General features: G+C 30.4%; 1 protein-coding gene across 1 annotated transcript in view; it reads left to right on the plus strand.

Moving 5' to 3' along the window:
* Positions 1-25,527, plus strand: part of LOC142321322 (uncharacterized) — a 132,665-nt gene that overhangs the window by 28,904 nt on the left and 78,234 nt on the right. The window contains exons 3-7 of the mRNA XM_075359314.1: positions 5,000-5,126; positions 10,901-11,054; positions 12,769-12,898; positions 16,159-16,334; positions 23,041-23,487. Coding sequence (XP_075215429.1) covers positions 5,000-5,126; positions 10,901-11,054; positions 12,769-12,898; positions 16,159-16,334; positions 23,041-23,487 — 1,034 coding nt within the window. The remainder of the gene's footprint in view (positions 1-4,999; positions 5,127-10,900; positions 11,055-12,768; positions 12,899-16,158; positions 16,335-23,040; positions 23,488-25,527) is intronic.

The raw sequence follows: 25,527 nt of genomic DNA on the forward strand, positions 1-25,527 counted from the left end.
ACAGTAAAAAGTAAATAATGTATTGTATTATAATAATAATGTAATGTATATACTGAGTAATATTGTGCAATGTACAGTTTATTAGTAGTATATTTTTTACTCTGGAACAATTGACAAAAAACAATCATTCTTATGTTTTGAATTGAATAAAGAAATACATAAAGTAACAAAAACAATTAATACTATTAATAATAATAATAATATATATTAACAAAATAGATGTGTTTAACAATTAAATGTGCTGGATTATTTTTGCTTAATATTCTTAATTAATTGTGTTTACTATTTTAATGTTAAATGATGAATGAATGATAAATAATTAAGCTTGTATAATTAAGTAACTTTTTGTGTACATCTTAATGATTTGTTTTGTTTTAATTAGATCAGAATCTCCTATTATGTTGTGTTATAGTTTGCGTAGGTGATACACCTAAGCAAACTGTAACCATGTGGAGAAACAAATACTGTAATAGTATTGAAAAAACAGTATGAATGGGTCATGAGGATGTCATCATTTATGTATAAGTCTGAATAGAATACCGGCATGTTTACTGTTGTACAGATGTTTACTTGAAATTTAGAAATTGCTTGGCTGATCTGAATAATTCTTTTACCATCAGTTTTTGCTAATAGTGTGAACTTTGAGGAAGATTTTATGTGAAGATTTACCCATATAACTCATACTAATTAAGTTAGAATTGAGGCAAATTTTTTTTTTTTTAGCCATCTGTATAAATAGCTGGCTGAATATTTATTTTATATTATTTTGAGGTGCTGACTAAATCATATTTAAGAGATAATTATTTGGTTTCTACGAATGAAATTTAGAAAATATCGTAAATTTTATTTTAGCAATTAATTTCTCAAAATTGAAAATCAAAGTTCTTAAGGTATCAAAGGTTTAATAAAATATTTTATTGTTTTTCATCTTTAGATAAGTGAGAGGCATAATTTTTTTTATAACAACTACTATTATTATATTCAGTAAAAGTTTATTTGTAAGTTGCTAAGAAGAGGTTTTTTTATTACTATGTTACCTTTGCGTTTCTTACAAAACTGAAGCAAGAGCCCCATGTTTTAATTTGTATTCAGTATCATGTTACTCCATTAATTCAGTTTTATTACTCCATTAATTTTTGCTGTTTACATTAAATTATGATAAAACTGATTTTAGCTTGCCGAATGAATTTTTATTTTATACCAGACATAGTAATTTTTAAATTGATATCTTAAGCATTGTCTTGATTTGAACCGTTTACAAGTAGGCCACTTCCTTTTTATAATGAATTCATTTGTGCTCTAGAAAAAAAGTTTTTTTAATATCATGTTCAGGAGGCATGTTAGTAAAACATTTCAGTAAAAAAAAAAATGTTCTGTGGTTACACTCTTGACAAAATAGCCTTTTAAGGATATAATCTAGTGAAAAATTACAAGATATGAAAATTCAAACAAGTAGAAATTTAAAGAATTTATGCTGTAACTTTTTTAAAATTACAAAATATATCTGTTTCTTCTCTCATTCTGCTGGAACAGTTGGTCATTTATTTGTTGGTTATATACTTTATCTTTAATAAAATATATAACCAGCAATGGAATTTATGTAATCTTTTAGTAAAAGATTCTATAGTATGAGAATTAAATCAAATAAAATTTTAAAAAATGTTCATACTAAATGTTTTTTCGAATTGTTTCAAATTGTTTTTTCAAAAGGGAACTGATATTCCCTTCAAGGTCAAACAAACACAAGAATTGTTTTTAGAAGGACACTGGACAGTTAAGCCAGCATGATTTATATTGATAGGTAAAAAATAAATGATATTTTTATTTTATTTTCAGTGATTTAGCTTTGCTTTTATAAGAATTTCAGTATAATATAATTTGGATGAAGTCATTGATAGGATAAGACTATCAATAACTTCATCCAGTTTTCATAGTACAAAATTTATCCATTTTCATCCAATATTCATAGTCTTCTAGAAGACTGTACTTCTTTTTTTATTACTACTTTTGCTGTCTGATTCAGCAGCAGTTTAATGATGTGCAGTTACTTGATTAATTCAAGTCTATGTGCTAACCCACCGGATTGGTCTAGTGGTAAACTTGTCATCGCAAATCACCTGATTTCAAAGTCAAGAGTTCTAAGGTTCAAATCCAAGTAAAGGTAGTTACTTTTATTTGGATCTGAATACTGTGGGTGGTAGAGTTTGATTCCCTTCTGTGGCTGAGATTGCCTGGCGGGTGTCTCATTGTGCTGACAATGGGCTCCTGCTGGTCGAAGGAACCTTGCAGAGGGAGGTTGAGTTCCGAGCCACCCAGGCATGCAGGGTACTTGAGTTGTGGGGGTCATCAACATAAGATGATGTTCAGCCCGGAGAAGACCACGATGATGCTTCTTTAAGATTGTTTGGCAATGAGGCATCAGTGTTCGTGTTTGATGTCAGGTCTTCGTATTAAGTATGTTCAAGTTCAAAAGTACCTTGAGGTGTTTCTTGACAAGAAATTGCAGTTCAAGAAGCACCTTAATTACGTCTTGTGGAGAAAGCCTGTCATGCCTTCTTTGGTATTTGATGAGTGGTCAATCTTGATTGGGGTCCTTATTTTAAGAATATGAGTATCCTGTATAAGGTGTTTTTGCGAGGCAATTATGATGCTATATGCGGCACCTGTTTGGACGCATAGACTAAAATTTAAAAACTATCAGGATATATTATTAATAGCTCAATGTCTTATATTATTATTGGTAACGGGAGATTACCATACTATTTCATGGAGGGCAATCTTGGTGATTGCAGGTGTGAGACCGATAGATTTAGTTTTGTCAGAAAAGCAGCAGCATTGTGTTGCTAAGAAGTCAGGTGAATTGACATCAGAAAAAATTTGCAAATAGAACAGTATGGTAATGCTTTATGGCAGGCCAGATGGAATGAGGGAGCGGGTGAGCGTTATACGCATGATCTCTTCCCAGACGTTGTTGGTTTGTAGGGCGTCCCTTGGGTCCACCCTAACAAGTATATGATGCAATTTCTTTCTGGTCATGACGCCTTCTGAGTCACACTCCAGCGATTTGGCCTGCTGGATTCAGGAGTGTGTCCAGATTGTGGACAACTAGATGACGCATACCATGTAATTTAAAAATGTGTGAAATATGAACTTTTGCACATGGAAACTATTTGTTGGCTTGACATTATCAGGTCAACATCAGATCTCTGTGAGAATTGAAAAAATTTGACCAAATGGGTAATTGTTGAAAACTTTATCAGGTACCTGACAAGAGAATGAATTGCCGAGGAAATTTAGGGTTCCGCCTGGTCTTTCCTGTGTTGTGAATTTGTTGTTCTGGTGTTATGAGGTTTGCTGTTTTTGTAGTGTTTTGTTTATGTAGTTTTATTTTTGAGTTTATTTTACTTTTTGTTTTGTATTATGGTTGCATGTTGAACTCAAATTCTAACTTACCAAGTAGGTAGTTGCGTTTTTAATTACAGTTTCTTCATGACAGTTAGTCTTGTTAAAAACTACATAGATGTGTTTTGTTTTAATAAGTTCATTTCCTAGTAGTACATTGATGGTAATATCAAATGCGGTGTTGTCATTGGTGGTATCCTGACTGAGACAAGAACAAGGTTGAGAGATGCCTTTTTTCGAGGTTCTGAAGATACCCTACGGTAAAGCCCATAAGAGCTAGGTACAGAGAGGGTGGTGTGGCGACTGAAACTGCCACATGGAGGGTGTTTTCCGCTATGGGGGTCAGGATGTCACATCTTTTTATCCATTCGTTTACTATTAATTATTGTTATTTAAAATGTTTTGTTTATAAGTTAATAGTGTGAAATTTTTAAAGTTTTTAATTTGCAGTTAAGTTTTGTCATTTTTTGTTTATAATTCCTACTATTTTTTATTATTTACATTTTGTGTGTATTTTGGCTTACAGAGAATAAATAATAAATCCATTTATTGTTAACAAAGAAATTAAATTTAGTAACCCCATTTAATATATCAGTTATTGCAATAAATGCTCTTTTTTGTTTCATGTTGCTGTACTCTTAGTTTATTTTTGCGGTTTGAAGTAAATAGTGATTATGGCCAAAAAAAAGCTTGTGTTTTTCAATTAAGGAAATAATTGAAGCTATTGGAGAAACAGGTAGTAAAAATGTTTCAAAAGATGTTGCCAATTCAAGTATCAGGATTTTTCACAGTTTAGATGGATGAAATTAAATGATAATAATTCCTTATTAAACAAAATAAGCAATCAATTGAAATGTTAGATAAAAAACAGGCTGAATATGAGCAATGAAATGAAGCACTTTTACTTTGGTTCTTTCAGCCAAGCAAAACAAAGTTCTATTTACAGGATCAGTTTTGTAAGATAACGCTTAATTGTAACTATAATAATTTTTAAATAGTTCCAGATGGTTAGCTAGATGAAAATGCATTATAACATTAGAAAGTTGACTTTATATAGAGAAACATTGTAGCTGTTATTGAGGCAGCAATTTTTTACAGAATACATTTTTAAGAAATCATAAGGAATTTTTAAAAGATCAGCTAATTTAATGTTGAAACAAAGCTAAATTTAAAAATATTACCATCAGAGTTTAATTATTAGCTGTTAAATCAGAACAATCTGCTCCCAGATTTAAGCAAAGTAAGGAAAGAGTTATCATTTTTTCTTACAGCTATGCCAGGTACACCTGTAATCCAACAGCAATTAAAAAATTTTGCAAAGCACTTTTCTCTCTATTAGAGACATGAAAGTAGTGATTAGATGTTAGGAGTTATACATGAGTTTAGTATAGAATTTAATGTACAATTTTGTTTTTGTATTTAATTATTTTTATTATTGTGTAATGTAACCTTTTTTGATAAAGAATGTATGTATTCAATATGAAATTCAATTTTTATTTTATTTTCCAAAATTTCCATTTATTAGCCCAAACATTATTCCATATTATTCCTTTTAAATGGAATTCTGTTATACTAAACTAACAATTTTTTTTTTTAGTTAAAATAGAACAACGGCTATCTCTCTTTTATTTGGCAAATGATGTTATCCAGAATAGTAAACGAAAAGGATATGATTTTGTTGAAAGCTGGGGAACTGCTTTGCAGAGAGCAACCACTATGGTTAGGTATGTATGCAACTTATTCATTACTAATGAAATTATTCTTACGTATGTATGCAACTTATTCTACTCTAATCATTAAAGATATTCTCTATTTGGAATACAAAGTAAGCCGAAAAAAGTCATTGTCTGGTAATGTTTATTTATTTTTTAATTTTATTTACAAACATTAAATTAAAACTTATGTCCTTAACTTTCTTGTGATGTTATAAAACAGAATTAACAGAATTTGTTGTAAAGCACAAAATGGATTGTATTTCGATGCTGTCTTCCGATTGGTCTTGTTAAATGGTTTTAGAAATGTGTTTTTGGTTGGCAAAAATTTTAAGGTGGTGCTTGATATCAGAAGGGGCTGGACAAAGATAATTTTACTCAAATGCGATTCCTAATTAGAATGCGATACTTAATCGGAAAATAATGTTGAAAAAATTCTTAAACAAATTTTCAGAAAGCACTCTTATCTAAAAACTGAAGATTTATAAAATTGCCTTTTTATTTTCTTGTTTACTTAAAATATATACATATATGTTTATATATTTTCTACATGTATATTTATAAAATTGAAATATACATTGTGTTATACATGCGATACTTAATCGGAAAATAATGTTGAAAAAATTCTTAAACAAATTTTCAGAAAGCACTCTTATCTAAAAACTGAAGATTTATAAAATTGCCTTTTTATTTTCTTGTTTACTTAAAATATATACATATATGTTTATATATTTTCTACATGTATATTTATAAAATTGAAATATACATTGTGTTATAAAACACAGCTATTTAAAATTTTAATACTTCAAAACCTCCTGCACCAAGTGGAATGTTTTGAATACTGTGCTTTTTGATACTTTATTTATATGCTTTGTCTTGTCCACATTTATCGTTAGTTTTGCTAATCCAGCTACTTTCCTCAAAACAACATTCCCTTATGTTATGCTCATCCCTTCCCACTGAGAATACATCCTCACCATATGGAAAAATATTAAAAGTTACTTCAGGGATTATAACAGCTACTTCTCGGACTGACATACCTCTTAGTCTAGAACTAGATTAAACAGAGATGGTGGTAACTAGATGACTCCAGCTATTAGAAAGATCTTCTATTAGCTGATTGTAATCCCTAACGTTTCCTTTGAATTCTGCGTGTAAGCTTTTCAGGTTTAAGAAAACCAAACTCAGACTTTATATTTCACAAACATTCTTTGTACTCATTGTTGCACGGTCGTTTGGAAATTAGAAATTAATTTTATTTTTCTGGTATATTCCCACATTATTTATTACATAAGTAAATAAATTTTGTATAAAAATCTTTTTCATCAGACCACACTAACAATACCTAGATTGACGTATATAATGTATAAAGCTTTCATTATTGGTAGCTTCATTCATTCATAGTGTTCTGCCATTAGGGCAGGTCCTGTCACGGCTGCTGCTCTCCACCTTGTTCTATCCTTTGCTAAACAACTTTGTTTCCGCATATTTCGATAATCCCATCCATCATTTGAAATCTTTTCCTTCCTTTTCCTTTCCTTCCATTCCATCCACCAAGCCTTCTGTTGCATCCACTAATAAAAACCTTCTTCTCATACGATGTCCTAGCCAGTTGTTTTTCGTATATTCAATTGCATTTAGCATTTTCCTGTTCTCTTCAATTCTCCTTAATATTTCCTCTTTTGTTGCATGGTCTTACAATCTGACATTTATGATTCTGCACTACACCCACATCTCTGAAGCCTCAATTCGTTTTCCGTTTGCCTTTCTCATCGTCCATGTTTCAGCTACAAAGAGCATCACACTCCAAATAAAACATTTCATTAATCTCTTACTTAATGCCAAGTTTAACTTTCCCACAGCAGTCTTCCATTCTTATTAAATATCTTCTTACTTCTTCATATTGTTTTAATTTCTACTGTACAAGTCAGGTTATCAGTTATAAAGTTGAAATTTCTTTACCTGCTTTAAAACTTCATTTCCTATCTTAATCTCAATCCTCCTCTTCTCCACCTAATACTATACATTTTGTCTTGTTTTAGTTGATCCTCATACCCTGACTTTCGCAAGCTTAATTTAAGTCATCAAGCGTTTCATTTAGTTTACTTGGGCTCTATGCTAGTAGCACCATGTCATCAGCAAAATGTATAATTTCTATTCTTCTTCTCCCGATCTTTATTCCTCTTTTCCCATTCGATTATTTCTTCCTGATGAACAGATAAACAGCGTTGGTGACATGCAGCATCCCTGCCTCACTTACCTTCCAATCCCTATTCTTCCTGTCATTTTGTCTCCTACCATCACTTTTATTGTCTGATTATAGTACAGCTCTTATTAGATGCCTCTCTTTCCAGTTAATTCCCTTCTTTTCCAAAATTAGCAGTAATTTATTTCATTAACTCTGTCAAACGCCTTTTCTAGAACAACAAATGTAACATACACTCCCCATCTCCTTTCCGTGTATCTCTCACCTATTACTCGTAGCAGTCCTATAGTATTCCTTGTTCCTGCACCTCTTCTAACTCATACTATTCTTCTTCAATACTGCCATCCAATTTCTTATATATCTTATTTAGAACCCTTAATAGTACCTTAGCTGTCAGTGATATTAGGTTAATCATTCTATGTTCTTCCAAATTTTTGTATTTCTTTTCTGTTGGTACCATTATTGTGTCCTGGAAGTCCTCCGGCCATTTTCCTTCAAGTATCTCATTTCATAAATCTAGTAATAACAATTCTCCAGTTTCTCCTAGTGCTTTGAATAGTTAAATTGGTATTCATTATATCCCTCAGCTTTTCCATTTCTCATCATTTTAATTGCCTCCTTTATTTCACTTTTTAATATACTGTACCTTTTTTGATCGTCATGAACTTCGTACTCTTCTTCCACTCCCATATCTATTTCTCTTGGGTTTTCTCCTAACACATATATCCGCAGTGTATTCTTTCCAGGTCCTATTTATTTCCTCCTTCTCATTAATTGTTTCCTAATCCTTTGGCTCTATCTAATACATTTTCTTCCGTGGTTTCTGTTTAAAAACTATTTCTGATGCTTCTTTATACATTAGCTCATATCTCCCTTCTTTTCCAAATTTTCTATCGCTGTACATTTTTCCTTGATCCACCTTCCCTGAGCTTTCTGCTTCTCTTTTTAGTTCATTATTCTCCTATATTTCCTTCTACCTTTTGTTTTTTTTACCTTTTTCACGTTCTCCTTTCATTCATCTTGTGTAACATTTTACGTATAATCCACTCTTTTTTTTATTTTGTTCCTGTTTTTAAACCCTATTGTGTATTTTGCAGTCTCCTTTAAATTCTTAATTTTCATCCATTTATCATCTGCATTACTTGGTAATGCAGATCCATTCCCATTCTCATTATTTCCAGCATCACATTTTCCATTTCTTAAATTGTTTCCTGTTTCCTTAGCTTCTCCAAATCATAGTAATCTCTTGCCACAACTAAATTGTGATCTGAATTTATACCAGCACCTGGATAAGCTTTAGCATTCTTTAAACAGTTTCTAAATTTTGTGGTATCAGAATATAATCAATTTGATACTTTTCTCTGTCCATTCGTGTACCGTATTTTCCCACTGTCTTGTTTTTCCTTCCCTCTCCAACTACAGCATTCCAATCACCTAGTATTACTACAGATACTTTTCTTTTCTTTCCCAATTAACTCTTCTATCTTTTCATAACACCGTTCTACTTCCTCATCTGTGTGCTGAGTGGTTGGCATGTACACTTCAGTTATTACAATATTTTTTATCTTCTCTTATCATTATCATCACCCTTTCATCAGAATACTCAATCTTTGATAAAATCTCCAATTTTTAAATAGGAGTGCATTTTAAAAATTTGTTCAAGCATTTTTCAGTTAGTATGTTCTAATATAATAGATAGTAAGTATATTGAGGATTAAGTTAAATCACTTTCAATTAAAATTTTCTTTAAATCCAACTCCTGATATCAACTTTTTCTTCAAAATCCTCCCTAACCGTAACAAATGTTTAAAATCATTCTACTGGAACAACTGCAAGACAGCATCCAGAAACAAAGACTTTTAGTAGCATGTGATCAATGCACAAGTAATTTTTCAGCAGTTTATATCTAACTTTAAAGTTTTGGAAATTTGAACTGAAATAGTATAAAAGAACTTGGGTGGAAAATTGTAAGAGATATTTTTACTAATCGGTGGTTATTTAAATAACATAATTTAACACATCGGTGGTAAATTACATTTGGTAGAATTTAAAAAGTAAATTCAGTTATTTTATTGAGAACAATAACATTTTTGTTAATCTATTTTTAATTAAAATACTATACTTTTGAATAAAAATATGTACAACAGTATATTTCAGTCAGTTTATTAACCAAACAAAGAAAAATATTAAAGTACATAAATAATACAACACTAGTTGTATTATTGAAGTAAAATAATACAACAGGTACTGAGTGGTACTGTAACTATGTAAAAAAGCAAACATTTATCGTGTCCAAATATTGAAACACCTTTAATATTTTCCCTTAGCTTGTGATTTTAATTGATCCTTTCGTTTATTGTGTATATTGTATATGGATATATGTATGCTCTGTCATCCCGTTTTGGATTTACGTACTAAGATATAGTGAGATTGGAAGTATTAGAGTGCAGTAAGACATTAACTGTTTGTTAACAGTTACTTTTTCCTTTATTTTACATTTTACTTGTAAAACTCTCCTTTCTCTTATAAGGTGATAATCGATGGTAATAAATAATAAGTGGGGGATTAAGAATCTATATTCAGTAAAAATTTTAGTTATTGTTTTCCCACCAGAGAGAAAACAGTAATCGATGGGATCATACAGGCAAAAGATTGCATCTTGGCTTTGATCTGACCCAGATCAGTGGGATCAAAAATAAGGAAATGAAATATATAATGCTCCTTAATCTTTTAAGAAGATGAAGCATGAGACAAAGAAATACCATCTAAAGACAAGCCTCAAGGCTATCTTTTGAACTTTGATCTATATTTCAACCGCAATTCCTCTGAAAATTGTAATATTTTCCCAGAATGCTGGTAACTTTTAATAATTATTGATTTTGCCTGTAATTTGAATACCCAAACATATGCTCTGTGAACCTGTGCTTTTCCTCTAGGTATTAAAAGATAACACAAGGTGAACCTAAAGCTTCCTACGGAAAAAACTTATCCATTCCCAGAATTGTGTGGAGTGTCCAGTTGAGAAGTATCCAACTGAAATATTAAAACATTCCCTCCTGGAACATCCCTCCTCAGTGGTGTTCTAAAATGATTAATTATTTAATCATTTCCTAATAATGTTAACAATTTCCTAATGTTATTGTTTCATGACTACCAAAATTAATTTTATATTTAATGTCATGTACAAGTAGATAACATTTTATTGGTTAATTTGTGTTGTATTAAATGGTTACAAGTTAATTCTTATTATTAATAAAACATGAACTTGTTATCTTGTTTTACATAACATCAGCATATTAACATGTGTTGATGGTTACAGCTCATTCCATGTGTAAATTGCTTTCAAATTCTTTTTTCCTTTTTATGGATAGCAATATAGTTCTTTTTTTTTTGTAAACTTAGCAACTTTATTTATCTTCCTTATTGTTTTAGTTGAGATTTTTTTGTTGCAAAATTTAATCGCTTAAAATTTTATCTTGGTGTCATGTAGTTGAGGCAGATCTACTGGTCTGAAAACTGATAAGCTGCCAAAGCAGCTAACAACTTTGTATGTGCATTGTTTGTTTGGTTTTTATTTCAGAGGGGATGATAAGGTAAGAACAAAAGTTTTAAGGCTCTTTACTATATGGAATGAAAGGAACATTTATGACGAATCATTTCTTGTCGACTTAGTGGGCTTACTCAGTTCACGTACGCCTGCACAAGCTTCTGTACCTGATGCTCAAGATTTTCAGGTAATTTCTATAATGCTTAACATGATTGAGTTTTTTATTTATTTAATCTTGAAATATAATTCATTATTATTATTATTCTCATTTATCTTTCTTTCTTTTGCCAATTCTTTTTACTAAAATAGAATTATCTACTGATGATGATTCATTAATAATTAAATTGAATGTAATAAATCAGTCCCTGTCATATAATACATACATTATTAAAAAAATTGTTATAAAATTGTTTATAATAAAACACAGAATTTAAGGGTATTCTATGACCAACATTGTTTCAAAATAGTAAACAAATAGACAAAGACCAACAAACTGTATTTTACCGTTGTTTTCATACCATAAATGTCATACTTTATTGATTCATTTCTTTCAAATCACTGTGTTATTATTTGAGAGTAACAAGTTGTAAATACTAATAAAAACTATTTATTTCCATTATTTTGGTTAAAGTATAGTTAAATCAGTCTTCTTTTACATTGGCAGTGAATAGATTAAGTGAAATGTTTTTTAGAATGGTCTGAAACATGTATTTTAGCAGTTATTTAAATCACAAGAAGAGTAGTAGTCTCTTTTATCTTTTTATTCGGTTAGTACAATTTTCCAAATTCTTAAACATCTGTTTATATTTTTTAATCCTTTCACAATGGTAGGTAGAATATTTACTTGTTGCTTCCTCTGTTGAAATAATGTCAGGATGAACATTCAATTAATGTGCATTGTTTTTGTTATGACATTTAGTCATAACTAGTTTAGTGTAAGATTAAGTTTGTTGTTAAACAAAAAATATCTTTTGGAATTGATCTGTTGTTTCATAATTAAGTGACTTTTGAAAAGTCAGGGAAAATAATTTAATAATACTTCATTTTAAGAAAATTTTTTTTTCATTTTATCTTGTTTTAAATTTGCTTGTAGGTCGTGTTTGTAGATAAATATTGTATATGGGTTGTAGTAATATTAGGAAAGAAATAGTGCTGTGTAGTAACAGCTTATTTTTTGTATCCTCCTCTTGCAGTAATATGTTACTAGAATCAAATCATTACTTTGAAAAAATCAAAACTTATATATATTTATAATTTCCTTCATAAAAATATAATTATACATTTTAACTTATGTTTTATTCTTGTTTAACCGCTTTGTCATCGATTACTGCATGCATTTATGTAAAGAGTATGTTACTTGTATTCTTAACTGCTGTACAGGTAACACCAAAAAGAATTTTTATATTTTACTTTTTAGCTTGGATGTAGAAGAGGCAATACAAGAATTGAAGGATAAATTTGATAGTGGATTTACTGTTTCTGGAGAAAGGATGAAACTGTTTAAATTTATGACAACAAAAACTCTATACAGATTATACATAAGTATAGATTATGTTGATGTATTAGGAATGGTGGTACGCAACAACAGTTATTTTGCTAAACAATACATCTAAGAAACAGTAATAAAGTAACTTGATTAGTGAGATACAATTGGTAATAGGAAAATTATATTTTAGTTTTTCTAACATTTTATTGAACTGGAACTTATAGGTGGGTAATTTGTTTATTGTTTTTTTTTTTTTTTTTTAATACTTCAGTAGTTTCCTTCACTTTTTTACAGCTTATAAAAACTCTAAATGATTATAGTTAACTAATTTTTATTCCCTCATATTCTTTTTATGTTTTATTACTTATAGATAAATAATCCATTTTCTAAATATTATGTAATAATTTCATTACAGCCATCAGCACTTATTTCCAAAGTACGTAGCTGCAAAACATTAGAAGATGACACTGATTTAAGACTGAAAATTGTTAACGAAAGCCATCTGCAATTATCAGATGCTGATGCTTTAAGATCTTCTTTGAAAGGTATATATTTTTAATGCTGGTAAACCTTGTTAATTAAGTTTTGCACATCTCATTGAATTGTTAATCTATACTAGAATATTTATATACTGCTTTAATATTGATTTTATATAGGAAGAATTTGTTAGTTTGGTATAAAATATCTTCCTAATAAATCCCATGTGATTGCAAACAGATTATTTTCTGCCCTGTTTGAAGTATATGAATAGTTAAGGTTTCTTCAGTGGGAAGAAACAGTTGTGTAATACCTCATTCTAAAGAACTTTTTAATAAATGCAGATCCATGTAAAATTATGTTGTTTTAAACAATTTAAAATTGATGGCCTAAAACTTACAATTTGAAGTTGTTATTCTGACAATCAATTATCAAATAAAAATAATTTTAACAATTATTATGTTGCGTGTAATGTGAGTCAAATGTTAAAAACTTAGATGTAATTCAAAATCTACAACACCAATTTTGATTATAGATAGAATAGAAATCTTCAATGAAGTTAAAAACATTTTTCAATTAAAACTTGCTTTAAAAAAAAAAGCTGCCTTTTCTTAAATTTTTTATTATATCATCACAAGTGTCAGTATTATATGGTATCTTTATCAACTTTGACTTATGAGTTTGCTTACATTCAGAAAATGTTACTCTATGAATTTTCACAAATTTTAATTGTAGTAGTCTTGTGCTTTAAATATGAGTTTTTCTTTTAATTTGCTGTACAAAAATGTATTATTGCTTCATAAATAAATATTAACAGACTTCATTGATTGTAGAATTTTGGAATGCAGTAATGCAGTGTAAGATTGTGTTACAGCTAGTGAAAAATTTATTATTTTGAAAAATTAATTAAATCAGGAATTTTGAAAAAATCTTCTTTTCATTGTTTAATTACTTTCTTGGTGAATATAGCTAGAATAGCTATATAAATGGGAAAGTATGGTGATCATGTCAAAAATAGGGTATCAGGTTTTTTTTTTAAATTGAAAAATAATTTTGTGTATTGTTTAATTTTTTATATGGCAATTTTTAATATTATTTTATGACTTTTTTTTAATTAATTGTGGTTTTTTATCACCAACAGTTCTCAAATGGACCATTAATATATATATTTTCTAGAATTGATCCTTTCAGGAATCGTATTCCTCTGCACTATACAAATTATATTAATCCGATCAACCCAAGTACAGAATTAATAAAATAAAATAAAATATGATGACACCTACCTTATTCCATAATCCAAGCAAGAGCACTTTCGCAAGTACCTCACAACATCAGTTGCTCTATATAATCTTAAACATTGTTCGTTGCAAATTACACATTAAAATTAAAATTAAAAACTCTGTATTATATGTTTACGCCATCGCGTAAAGTTGTTTTATTCCAATGAATTCAAGGTTATGGTCGAGTCTTGTAGTTTACAGGCTTGGTAATTTTATGAATTGTCAATATATAAAGAAGTGCTGCTGTCTAAAGCAGCTTTTATGATTGTGTCATTCTCATACTCTGTATGTAGGTTGATCAAATTATATTTACTTTTATATGTATATATATGTAAAATCTTTCTAAAATGTCAAAAACCCTATTATTTGTATTAATATTGTATTTCTTAATTTCCAGTTCTTCTAAATTTGTATGAATATCAGATATTGAATGTGTATTTTCAATAAGATGATCAGAAATATTAGAGTAACCAGTTTCCTACTTTTATAATAATATCTAAAGTGCTCATCAAATCTAGATTTAAAGGATCTAGTGGTTTTACTTCTATAAATATGGTCACAATCACTGCACTTTATTTTATAAATACCACGTAAATTGTGTAAATCATATGAAGCAGGGCTTCGTATTTGCTTCCATTCCATGCTTTGTCTTTTGGACTCTGATTCAAGATGGTGAACCCAAGTTTCATCACACATTTAAATCTTGTTTAGAAATGAGTCACCTTCCCTTTCATAGCATTCTTTCAAGGCTGTATACACTTAAGGTCTTGCTTTATTTTGTTGTTGTGTTAACTCTTCCGGGACCCACCTTGCACTTGTTTTGCTGTACTTGAACTTGTTACTGATAACATTATAAACTGTGCCAACACTTACTACAATTGTTTTTGCTATATGTTCAACTATATGTCGGTCTTCACGAATAATATTGTCAATGCGCGTTTCAAGCAAAGGAGTTGACACTTCAACTGGTTGGCCAGGACCTTGCTCGTCAGTCACTGAAGTTCGACCGTTTTTGAACTGTTCTACCCGCTTATAAAAATTTCCGCAGTTCATACAACTTTCACCTGACTGTAAAATCATTCAAGAAAGGATTTTAGCCGGTTTTTCACCTTCAGAAAGCAAAACATAGATCCCTGAACGTTGTTAAACTAATGTGGAAACTTCAAACGGACATGCCATTGTTAAATGCAATATGGAGGTTATAAACAAAACAATTTTTATCCGCCAGCTGTTCCCAGCTCATCCCAGTAATGCCAACCTTAAATCATGAAAGTACAGTACTCCTCCTACTAACTGTTTCATTTCTACATCAATTTGTCTCTTTAATTATTGAATGTCCCCGTACATAAAAAAGTAAGTTTAATTTGATCAACCTACATACAGAGTGTGATGATGACACAATCATAAAAGCTGCTGTAGGTAGCAGCTCTTCTTTAGACATTGATAATTCATATTTCAACTCTATACATTACATAACTTTGGCTAGCTAGTCTACATGGATTTCTATTTTATTTTTATTATTGATTTTAATTTTGACTTTTAATTTGATTTTATTAATGACTTCATATTTTACATGTGTGTAATTTATAATTTTAATTTACAATTTAAAATTTTTGAATTAAAAAAAAATCTTAGTTTTATTTCTGTTTTGATTTAACTAAAAATGATCTTTTTACAATTTTAAATCTCATGAATTGTATAGGGATTTTAATTTTAATGCGTAATTTTCAATGAACATTTTGAAAAATTATATAGAGCAACTGATGATGCAAAAACTTTTGTGGTACCCACAAAAGCGCTCTTGCTTGGATTATGGATTAAGGTAGATGTCATCCTATTTTATTTTATTTTATTAATTCTGTACTTGGGTTGATCGGATTAATATAATTTATGTGAATACATATATATTATATTAAATTTTTAATGTAATTGCTTTATCATCATTTATAAAAAGAGATTTTTTAACTAATTTTCTATTTGTAAAACATTTGTGTATTTTCATTATTATCTGTATTGCACTTAAATTCTAATATTACAATGTTTTACAGATCGTAGGCATGGTGAGGATGTGGTGGCCGAAGTTGAAGATGGTATTGATAAAATGGAGGCTTACATTAAAGCTCTAGAATTAGAAATTAAGGAGAGACAAGAACTGATAGAACTTTTAGATCTTGCTGATGTTTTTTATGAAACACAAAAAGGTGAAGCAAGGATAGTTTGTAATGTAAGTAAATATGATTACTATTATTTCTTTCATGGCCTCTTTAATGTTTATTCTGGTAAGAAATTGTATTTCTTTTTCTTACTGTATAATTTTATGGTTGATTTATGTATATGGATCATTTAAAAATTTAATGGGGAAAAATGCTTTTATCAGTTACTGATGAAAGAGTTACTGAAAGGTGTAACACCAGTTATACTGCTCTCAGTTAACTGATTTTTTTTTTTTTTTTTTTTTTTTTTTTTTTTACTTTTAAGGCCGCAAAGGACCACTTTAGTCAGAATAATTCAAGTCTTTTTTGCCAATCTTTTGGCCTTTAAGTTCTTAGCTTTTACTTTCTCCCAATATTTAGTCATTCTTAATGATCTTGCTTTACGATCCTCTTCTGAATAAACCCTTTTTGTATAATTAAAAGTTCTTACTTTAAAGTTGGTATTCGGATCTTTAATAAAAAATTTTAATTTTTCAGATTTATTAAGTAAATCTTTGTAAGTCAAATTTAATTCTTGCATGTCTTCTTTAATTTCTTTGATCCATAATGGCGGATTTTTTAAAGACCAAAATTGATCGATAACTCTTAGTAATCCTATCCTGCGGTAATCTTAACAAGTGTGCACAGAAAGAAATTCACTTCTTTTTCATAGTATCAATTAAGGATTCCAAGTTTTCGTACAGAAATTTATTAGGCGATAATCTGTACTGATTTTCATGTTTATATTTTTTGTTTATGCAGGCTCTAAAAATCCTGCGTTCAACTTTAAGCAAAGGTTCAGTCCTATTTTTCTGATTTAATCTAAATGAAGTCTTGCTCGCGTAAGTAATTACCGGTTTAACCACAGTTTTGTAATGTCTAATTTTAGTGTTAATCGAGAGCGATTTTTTGTTGTAAGTATTTTTGGTTACTTGTAGCACTTTAAATAATTTATTAAGTCTTTCTTTCAGTCAAATTTTATTTTTCGTTACAATTACAAGTAATTATCTTTCCAAGATATTAAAATTTTTCTACAAGTTCTATTTTGTTTCCATTAATATTCACAGAATTAATAACTAAACGATCTGTAGCCATCATTTTAGTCTTTTTGTAAGAAATTTTAAGTCCAATTTTATTCGCAAGTTCTTCTATACTTGTTATTTGTATTCTGGCTTCTGCGATACTATTAGCTAATAAAGCTAAGTCATTGGCAAATCCTAGGCAATTTAAATTTAAGTTATCTCTTTTGTATCCTATGTGATAGGATACTGGTTTTATAATAAAGAATTTTTCTGAATTAACAGCTTGTCTGGTTAGAGAAGTTTGGTCAATGTGCTGTAGAATTGAGTGCAATATCTTAGCTTAGGTTGAGATTTTTTCTTCTAAACCTTTGATTTGTGCTCATTTGGTTAATGTTGTTTCCTTAAATCCATCTTTAAGGTTACCAAATTGTTGAGAGTATCCACATAGATAAAATTATTATCCAGTAAGAAATTTCTTCATTCTTGTTTTTATCAGTGTTAATTTTGTTTTTTTATTTCAGCATTTTTTTTTTGCTGAATATTTTTTTTACAACCTGAGCAGATGATGTGAGTATGTAAAAATTATAACTTCACCTTTCAATGAAAATAAAAGGATTAAATTTTCTAATAAATCTGTTATCTCTATGTAGTTAATCTGATTCTAACAAGTGACATATAAAAAAAAATCACTTTTTTTTCTAAATTTTATTCATGGGTACAGCTCTTAAAGAATATGGTTGTTGATAAACTAAAATATTCCAACTTGAAAAATTACATGCTCTAATATTTGTGATACTGCTCACCTAATGATTAAATTTTAAAGATAGTTTTACACCTACAAGTGTTCTCAAATTTCAATAAATAAAGAAAATAATCATTCAAATTGGATCACCTACTCTTGAATTTTAAAAGCAAACATCAGTACTTACCAATAAATAGATGGAAATTCTGGTTTATACAGAGTGTTAGAAGAGTTCGAAAATGTTAATATTATTGCAAAACTCCAAGTAATTAGACAATACAAATATATTAAGATTTGCAAAAAGTATTATTTCTGCAAGAGTAACAAAACATGGTGTAAGATTTCTATTATATTTCATCTTCAAAGTGGATTTTGTCATGTACTTGTAACAATTACTGTTGTAAAACAACTGAAACATTATTGAAACCGTTTAACATGTTATTGATAATTTACATTATCACGTTATAGTGTGAAAATTATTTTTAAATTAATCGACATACTGCTACAGGTTAAATTGTTGAGCGATGATCTTTTCTGATTTCATTATCAACGTGTTTCAACAAGTCCTCAATGATTATCGAGGCCCTCCCCAAACGTTCTTCATCATACACATTAATTCTGTTATTTCTAAACCTTTCACACCGTTTTCAGACATTTCTTTTATTCATTAGATTATTACCATACAGAGCAACCAACTGCCTATGAGTTTCAGCTGGCGTTACATTTTGATGGTTTAAAAAACATATGACTATATGTATTTCACAGTTGGCAGCAGCATCCATTTACGTATTCATTTTATAACTTAATAACTCGCACATAATCAAGATACTACAACGCGACAACTTACAAACAGTAATGCAGTGTGTACATTACTAGCGTAGCCATGAACAACACAGGTTCGCCAACTTTAAGGAGAGAAATTTCCCAGCGGTCTTTATTTTAGAGATATCCCTCATAGTATTACCCTACTTATTTGATTTATATATTTTTTGCACTCGTACAACACCATATAAGAAACCTGAAAAATACATAACAGAAATTAACAAGTTTACTCATAATATATAATGTGTGTTAAAATATAAAGTATTTCAGAAAGAAGATCTTGGTTTTGTTTCTTTTTAACCAAGATATGTTTGGTTTCTTAAAATTCGTAATAGAAAGATAACATTTCTGGGATTCCCACACTTTAGAAATCCTTACTTGTTTGAGAGTTTCTAACAACAAACTTAATCCATAATGTACATACATAGTAGTTATAATTCTACTATGAAGGAATTCAGTTCTCAGTTCTTTCTTCCACGTTTTTCTTCTATTTCAGATTTGAATGGTTGGTCTGTGTGTACTACCTGCAATTTCTTATCGCTTAATTTCTTGTCATGTGAATTCAACATTTGTATGATTATTTCATAAATATCTTCCAGATTCATTTTCATTGGCATTTGTGTTTAGAATGACTAATTTTGTTTTCTCTTATTTTGATTTCTCATTTTGACACAGAAAGCTGTAAGTGGTTGACAATAATATTGCAACATTGAAAAATACTTTTTATTAATTGTTAACATAGCATACTTGGTGTACACTTGTTCCTGGGGTACAGTTCTGCTCATAAATCAGTAACATTTCAAGTTATAATCTAAAATTGCCATAATAAATCCGTATTAAAGAGGCAGATAATGCAGGGTGTTACTGTACAGAGAATTCAAAACAAATTTATAATTTAAATTTTCTTAAAGAATTACCTTCTTTCAAATATTATATCATACAGAATACATTTCTCAATTAATTGAAATTAGTTTATCATATAGAATAGAATAGTCATATATATATATATATATATATATATATATATATATATATATATATATATATATATATATATTACATTAAATGTATTCATATCTCTGATTGGGGGGAGGGGAAGTTTAGATTGTGATGATGGGAAATTTCAGACAGAATGAAATGAGGTTTACTCTAAAGATAGAGTTTGTGATGCAGAAATCATTTTCAAGTAGGTATCCATTCTGATTATTATCTTTTTTCATGGAACGTAGCTTAAATTCAGGTTCGCAGAATGAGTAGTTCACAACAACTTGTTTTATATTAATCCTAGTAATTTGGTCCTCTTGGGTAACTGCACACCTATTTAAAATAAACATAACTGGCAATAGCTTAGGGTAATGAGTGACCAAAATTGACAAATGTTTTTAAATATCTGAAATCTTAACATAAATTTCAATAGATTTTTTAGTTCATTTTTTGAGAAAACCCTACTCATTGTTGCTTCAAATTTGTTTATATTTGTACGCATGTACGTGCGCGTGCGCATGTGTGAAGAGAGAAAACAAGGCTGGAAGCATTTCACATCTAGCTATGGAGAAGATTAAAAGAACAAAGTGAAAAATGAAGTAATGAGTAGTGTGATAACACTATTTATATTTTTTTTGGGGGTGGAAGGTTTTCCTGGGCAAAAACACTTCTGCATTATCATCGTCCAGACACAACATATTTCTTGTAGTAAACAAATGTATATTATATTATATATCTCAAAGTAATATGATAACTAACTGCTTTACAGCAATTGGCATGAACAGCTGAAACTCACTACAGTAATTTCAATACTTGAATGTAACTGGATGGCCCTAAGAAACTGTAAAACTAAAGATAGCAATAGTTCATCATACCCTAAAATGGTTTGTATGTTAGGCCCTAGGTTAAACTTGCAATGCAGTGCACATAACAGATACAATCCACAAGGACGTGGTGCATTGTTAGTTGGCAGTTGCAGTGAGCACAAAGGGGTGCATCCTGTCATGTCATCAGATATCCATGAATGAGCCTAGTGTGCCCTATTCATAAATGGCAGATAATAAATAACCTCCTCGTGATGGTTGTTTCTGCATGGGGAGAGTTCCACAGTGATAGAGTGTTTATAATTGGACGAAGTTTATTGTTCATGATATCATCCCATTTACTTTGCCAGTCATGATGAATTATCCTCTTCAGAGAACAGACAAGATCGTTAGAACTAATGCAGTTGGTGAAAGTAAGTTGTAAACAAGCCTCTTTTGCTGCACTGTCTGCATGCTCATAGCCTGAAATTCCTATATGGCTGGGGATCCAGCAGAAGCTCATTGTTGTATTATGTCTCCTCATTTGCAAAATGGCAGACTGAATCTCGCATACAACATGGTGTCTGGATTACATGGCACCAATTGCTTGTAAGGCACTCAAGGAATCCAAGCAAACAATTACATGTTGTTATGTTGGACTAATTATACTTAAGGCCTTGTTAATAGCAAACAGCTCTGCAACGAAAATGTTGGGGAGACCGAACATGTATTGTCTATTGTCAACCACAAAGGCACACCCAATAGAATTATTGTTTTTAGAGCCATCCGTATAATCCATAATATCCAAAATCCAGCAATTTACAATATAAAATTTGTTCTGCAGAAAAACCAGATCTGTATTCTTTTTATTATACTAATATAGATCAAAGCAGTAGTTAATGAAAGAAGGCCACCAAGGTGGGTAATAACATGGAGTAGCAGTAAGTACTGGAGGCAATTATATACCTAGAGCTGAGAAAAGGTGCTGAGCACTGATGCCTAGTGGAGCAGTAGATCTTGGTTGTTCCTGGTACTAATTAACATATTGGTAGAAGAATACTGCATCGAAGGTTGGATGAGTTGGTTGCACATTAATCCGAGCCACATAGGAGCATACAATCTGCTTCCACCTACTCCGTACAGATGGCTCACCACTGTCCACCAGCAGACTTATCATGGGGCTTGGAAATGCACCTGTGACAAGATGGATGAATGATGATGGACTGCATCAAGCAGTGTCAGTGTGGTGGCCCATGCCGACAAATAAGCCACGTAGCCATAGCCTAAGCAGGAACAGACCAGAGCTCCTTGACGTAAGCATGCAAACACGATTTGCTCCCCAACAGGTGTTAGACAGAACTCTCAGTATGTCTAACATTTTTGTACATTTTGCCTTCACCTCCTTCAAATGTGTTACCCATGTTAGTTGTTGGTCAAAACACATAGCTAGAAATCTAACCTGCATGCATGCTTCTACTGGTTCACCATGTAAATATAAATGAGGGACAACACATTCCCTCAACCAGGAAAAGCAAATCAACTTGGTTTTTTCTGGGGAAAACATGAATCCAGTATTTACACCATAATTTTAAGTGGTTTATTATGTTTTGAAGCAGCCTCTCACCTGTAGCTAACATTGACCCACTACCATGACCATATGTGTAGAACCGCATATAGTAAATATAAAATTAACTGTAATATACAAAGCACACTACCGATACATTTAAGACATCTCACTACATGCCCTAACATTACGTTATTACTACACAAAATTTACCATACAACTAAGATGCAATCATTACATCAAAGAATATGCACCAATATTTTTAAAACTTTACAATATTTATTTGCTGTACAATAAAACCATAACATCAGAAAGAAAAAACACACGTTAATAATATTAAACATTACACTGCACAAGTAAACTCATAACTACAAAGGATAATATACACGAACCAATGTCATGAAACATTACAATAAACATTATTTATGGTGTAATGATAAAACATAACCTCCAATAGGACACGTCATTACAGTACATATTATTACATTACATTATTGTACAAAACTTTAAATTCCTCTTTCCCCACAAATTGCACTTGCACAAGTTATGATTGAATAACTTGCATGCATGTTAGAGATTTTATAATTAATATAGTAAATGTTGTGTTTGGTAGTTTGCAATAAAGATATATATTATAAGTATTTTAATAGAACTAATTGTCTGTCTGTTGGTATATGGCCTGTAGATTACATCAACTGTAAGGGGCATTAAATAATCTGTATTTGTAAATTAAGAAAACTTTAAAGCTTATTATTGTATTAAAAGTGAATATTAAGATATAGCTTATTCATTCTGTTACAGGAAATATGTCATCATTTATTGGATCAGCAGTTGTTCCAGAAAGGGCAGCTTTACAACCGTCAACTACTCCTCAACCTGTTCAACCTCCTGTTAGTATGGTTCAACATCCTCCAGTTCAACCAATCCATCACCCGCCAGTCCAACCAATTCATCACCCACCGGTTCACCATCAGCCAACTTCCACTCATACTGTTCATAATGCAAGCCATAATCTTGAAGAAGTACCTTTACAATTACCGAATCTCCATGAACCTCCCCCACCACCACCGCCTCGTCCAATTCCCCCACCACAGCCCCAGACACAACAAACATTTGTGTCCCCCATTTCACAATACAATCGTCCTGTTGTGCCACCTCTTCTTGGTGATGGCCAAGATTTTCCCGTTAATGGAAATGACTCATTTCTCAGCCAAAGTACTGGAAATCGTTCACCTATACCTCCTTTTTTAGGAACAGACTTGAGTTTTATTGGAAATAGTGATTTTCAGTTTGATTTTCACGTAAGTTTATTTTGTTAATTTTTGTTGTATTATGTAAAAAAAATAATCCTTTTTATTCATATGTTTTGTAACTGTGCGAAAAATGAATGTTGCTAATGAGTTAGCCTATATGAAGGATTGATTATTTATGTTGTAAAATTGATAAAAGTATTTTATGATGGGTATTTTTTGAATATTTATGATATATTTGTAAAAAAACGTTGTAAATTGTGGTATTATCGGTAGAGTAACTGAAGTTTCATTTCTAGTTTGCCTATATTCTATTGGCAAAGACCTATATTTTTACTACTGATAATCAATTAAGGAATTCATCCCTCTTTTCCACACAGTCTGTCAAAGATTCCATCTTATATGCCAGTTACATTTTTATTGTTCTGTAAACTTATATGTTCATTATATACCATTCTTATAGATCTTGTAAAAGCCTTGTGTGCTATCTATTCTAAATCCCTATTCAGTCATCTATTTTATTTTATTATCTGCAGTGCTCTAAATTGTCATATACATATTATTTATTTATTTGATAGAGTTGAAAGGCTAACAGAAAGAAAGAACTTTAAATAGCCTTATTTATAAAACTAAATTAAAAGAAAAAAAAATAAAGAAAATAATTACATTACTGAATTGAAAAAAGTGCTGTAGCATTAAGATTAGTATAAATTTAATATAGTTGTTCATAAATTGTCTTTAAAAATAATACCTTAGCCATATTGTTGTAGACTCGACTGGTGGAAGATCCTCCTTTGGTGAATCATTTTAGATAAGATTAAATAATAGTTTTTTTAATTGAACAATTAATTTTATTTTTATATGGCACAAAATACAGTGACAAGGTTTTTTGTAATTTTGAACCTAGGCACACTTTTTTTTCTTTGGCTATATACATCTGTACATGGCTGCTATATACATGCCATACATTTTTAGAGAGAAATATTTTATCCATATTGAATGTCAAATGACCCTTTCCATGCTACTTACTAGCTAGCTAATCTTGTGTCTGAAATATCTGCACTTTCAGCTTCATGTAGTATTTTAATGTATTGACCTAAATGTATTCTGGTGTATTTGATATTCAAAATCAATCAAACCATCCTTTGCTAGCATAAAATACTTTTTTAATTACACCTCTCTTGCTTTAATGGCTAAAATATTTTCATGCCTTTGCAAAATATATATATATATATATATATATATATATATATATATATGGACGAAATGATTCCGGAACCGATTTAAACTTTCTCCATACGTAAAATCTCAATTTAAAAAAATCAGTTTGCGCCTCCATGTTGGTTCGTCTGGATAACCAGTTAGAAACGTGGAGATTTCTACTGGTGAACTAAATCGGAATCACCTCTCTGGATCACATCCAGAGTTGTAACTCGGGAATTTATTCCCACCCAAGGCTGACTTGCCTTTGAAAGTCAAATATGGAAGGTCTTTTAAGAAAAAATCCACCGTCTGGTAAATACCAGAGAAGGCTGCACTCGGATCCGGTGGGCAGCTGCTTAAAAGATAACAATGAATCGGAGCGTTTGGAAACACCCAAAAACAACACAACTTCAAAATTGAGGATAAGACACAAGCAAATAAACTACATTGCCACTCACAACATTAATTCTCTAACTCAACCCGGCAAACTAAAAACTCTAACAGACATAATGGACAAACAAAATATCCTAATCGCAGGACTTCAAGAAATGAGAAACACCGATCGAGAGCCATTTGAATCTCAGGGTTACAGAATTTACAAATGAATCCCCGGGAAACGTGTGATGAAGAATTGCCCACAGTTCGGAACAGGATTTGCAATCAATCTTAAAATAATTGACTCAGTCGTAGAATTTAAGTCTTACTCCCCCAGGATTTCAACCTTAACCCTAAAATCAGCCAATAAATTCTACACCATAATAAATGTCCATGCTCCCACCAATGACAAAAACAATCTTAAAAAAGATAGAGAAGAGATGGACAAATTCTGGGAACT

The sequence above is a fragment of the Lycorma delicatula genome, chromosome 3, assembly GCF_047948215.1.
Source record: "Lycorma delicatula isolate Av1 chromosome 3, ASM4794821v1, whole genome shotgun sequence".
NCBI classification, from domain to species: domain Eukaryota; kingdom Metazoa; phylum Arthropoda; class Insecta; order Hemiptera; family Fulgoridae; genus Lycorma; species Lycorma delicatula.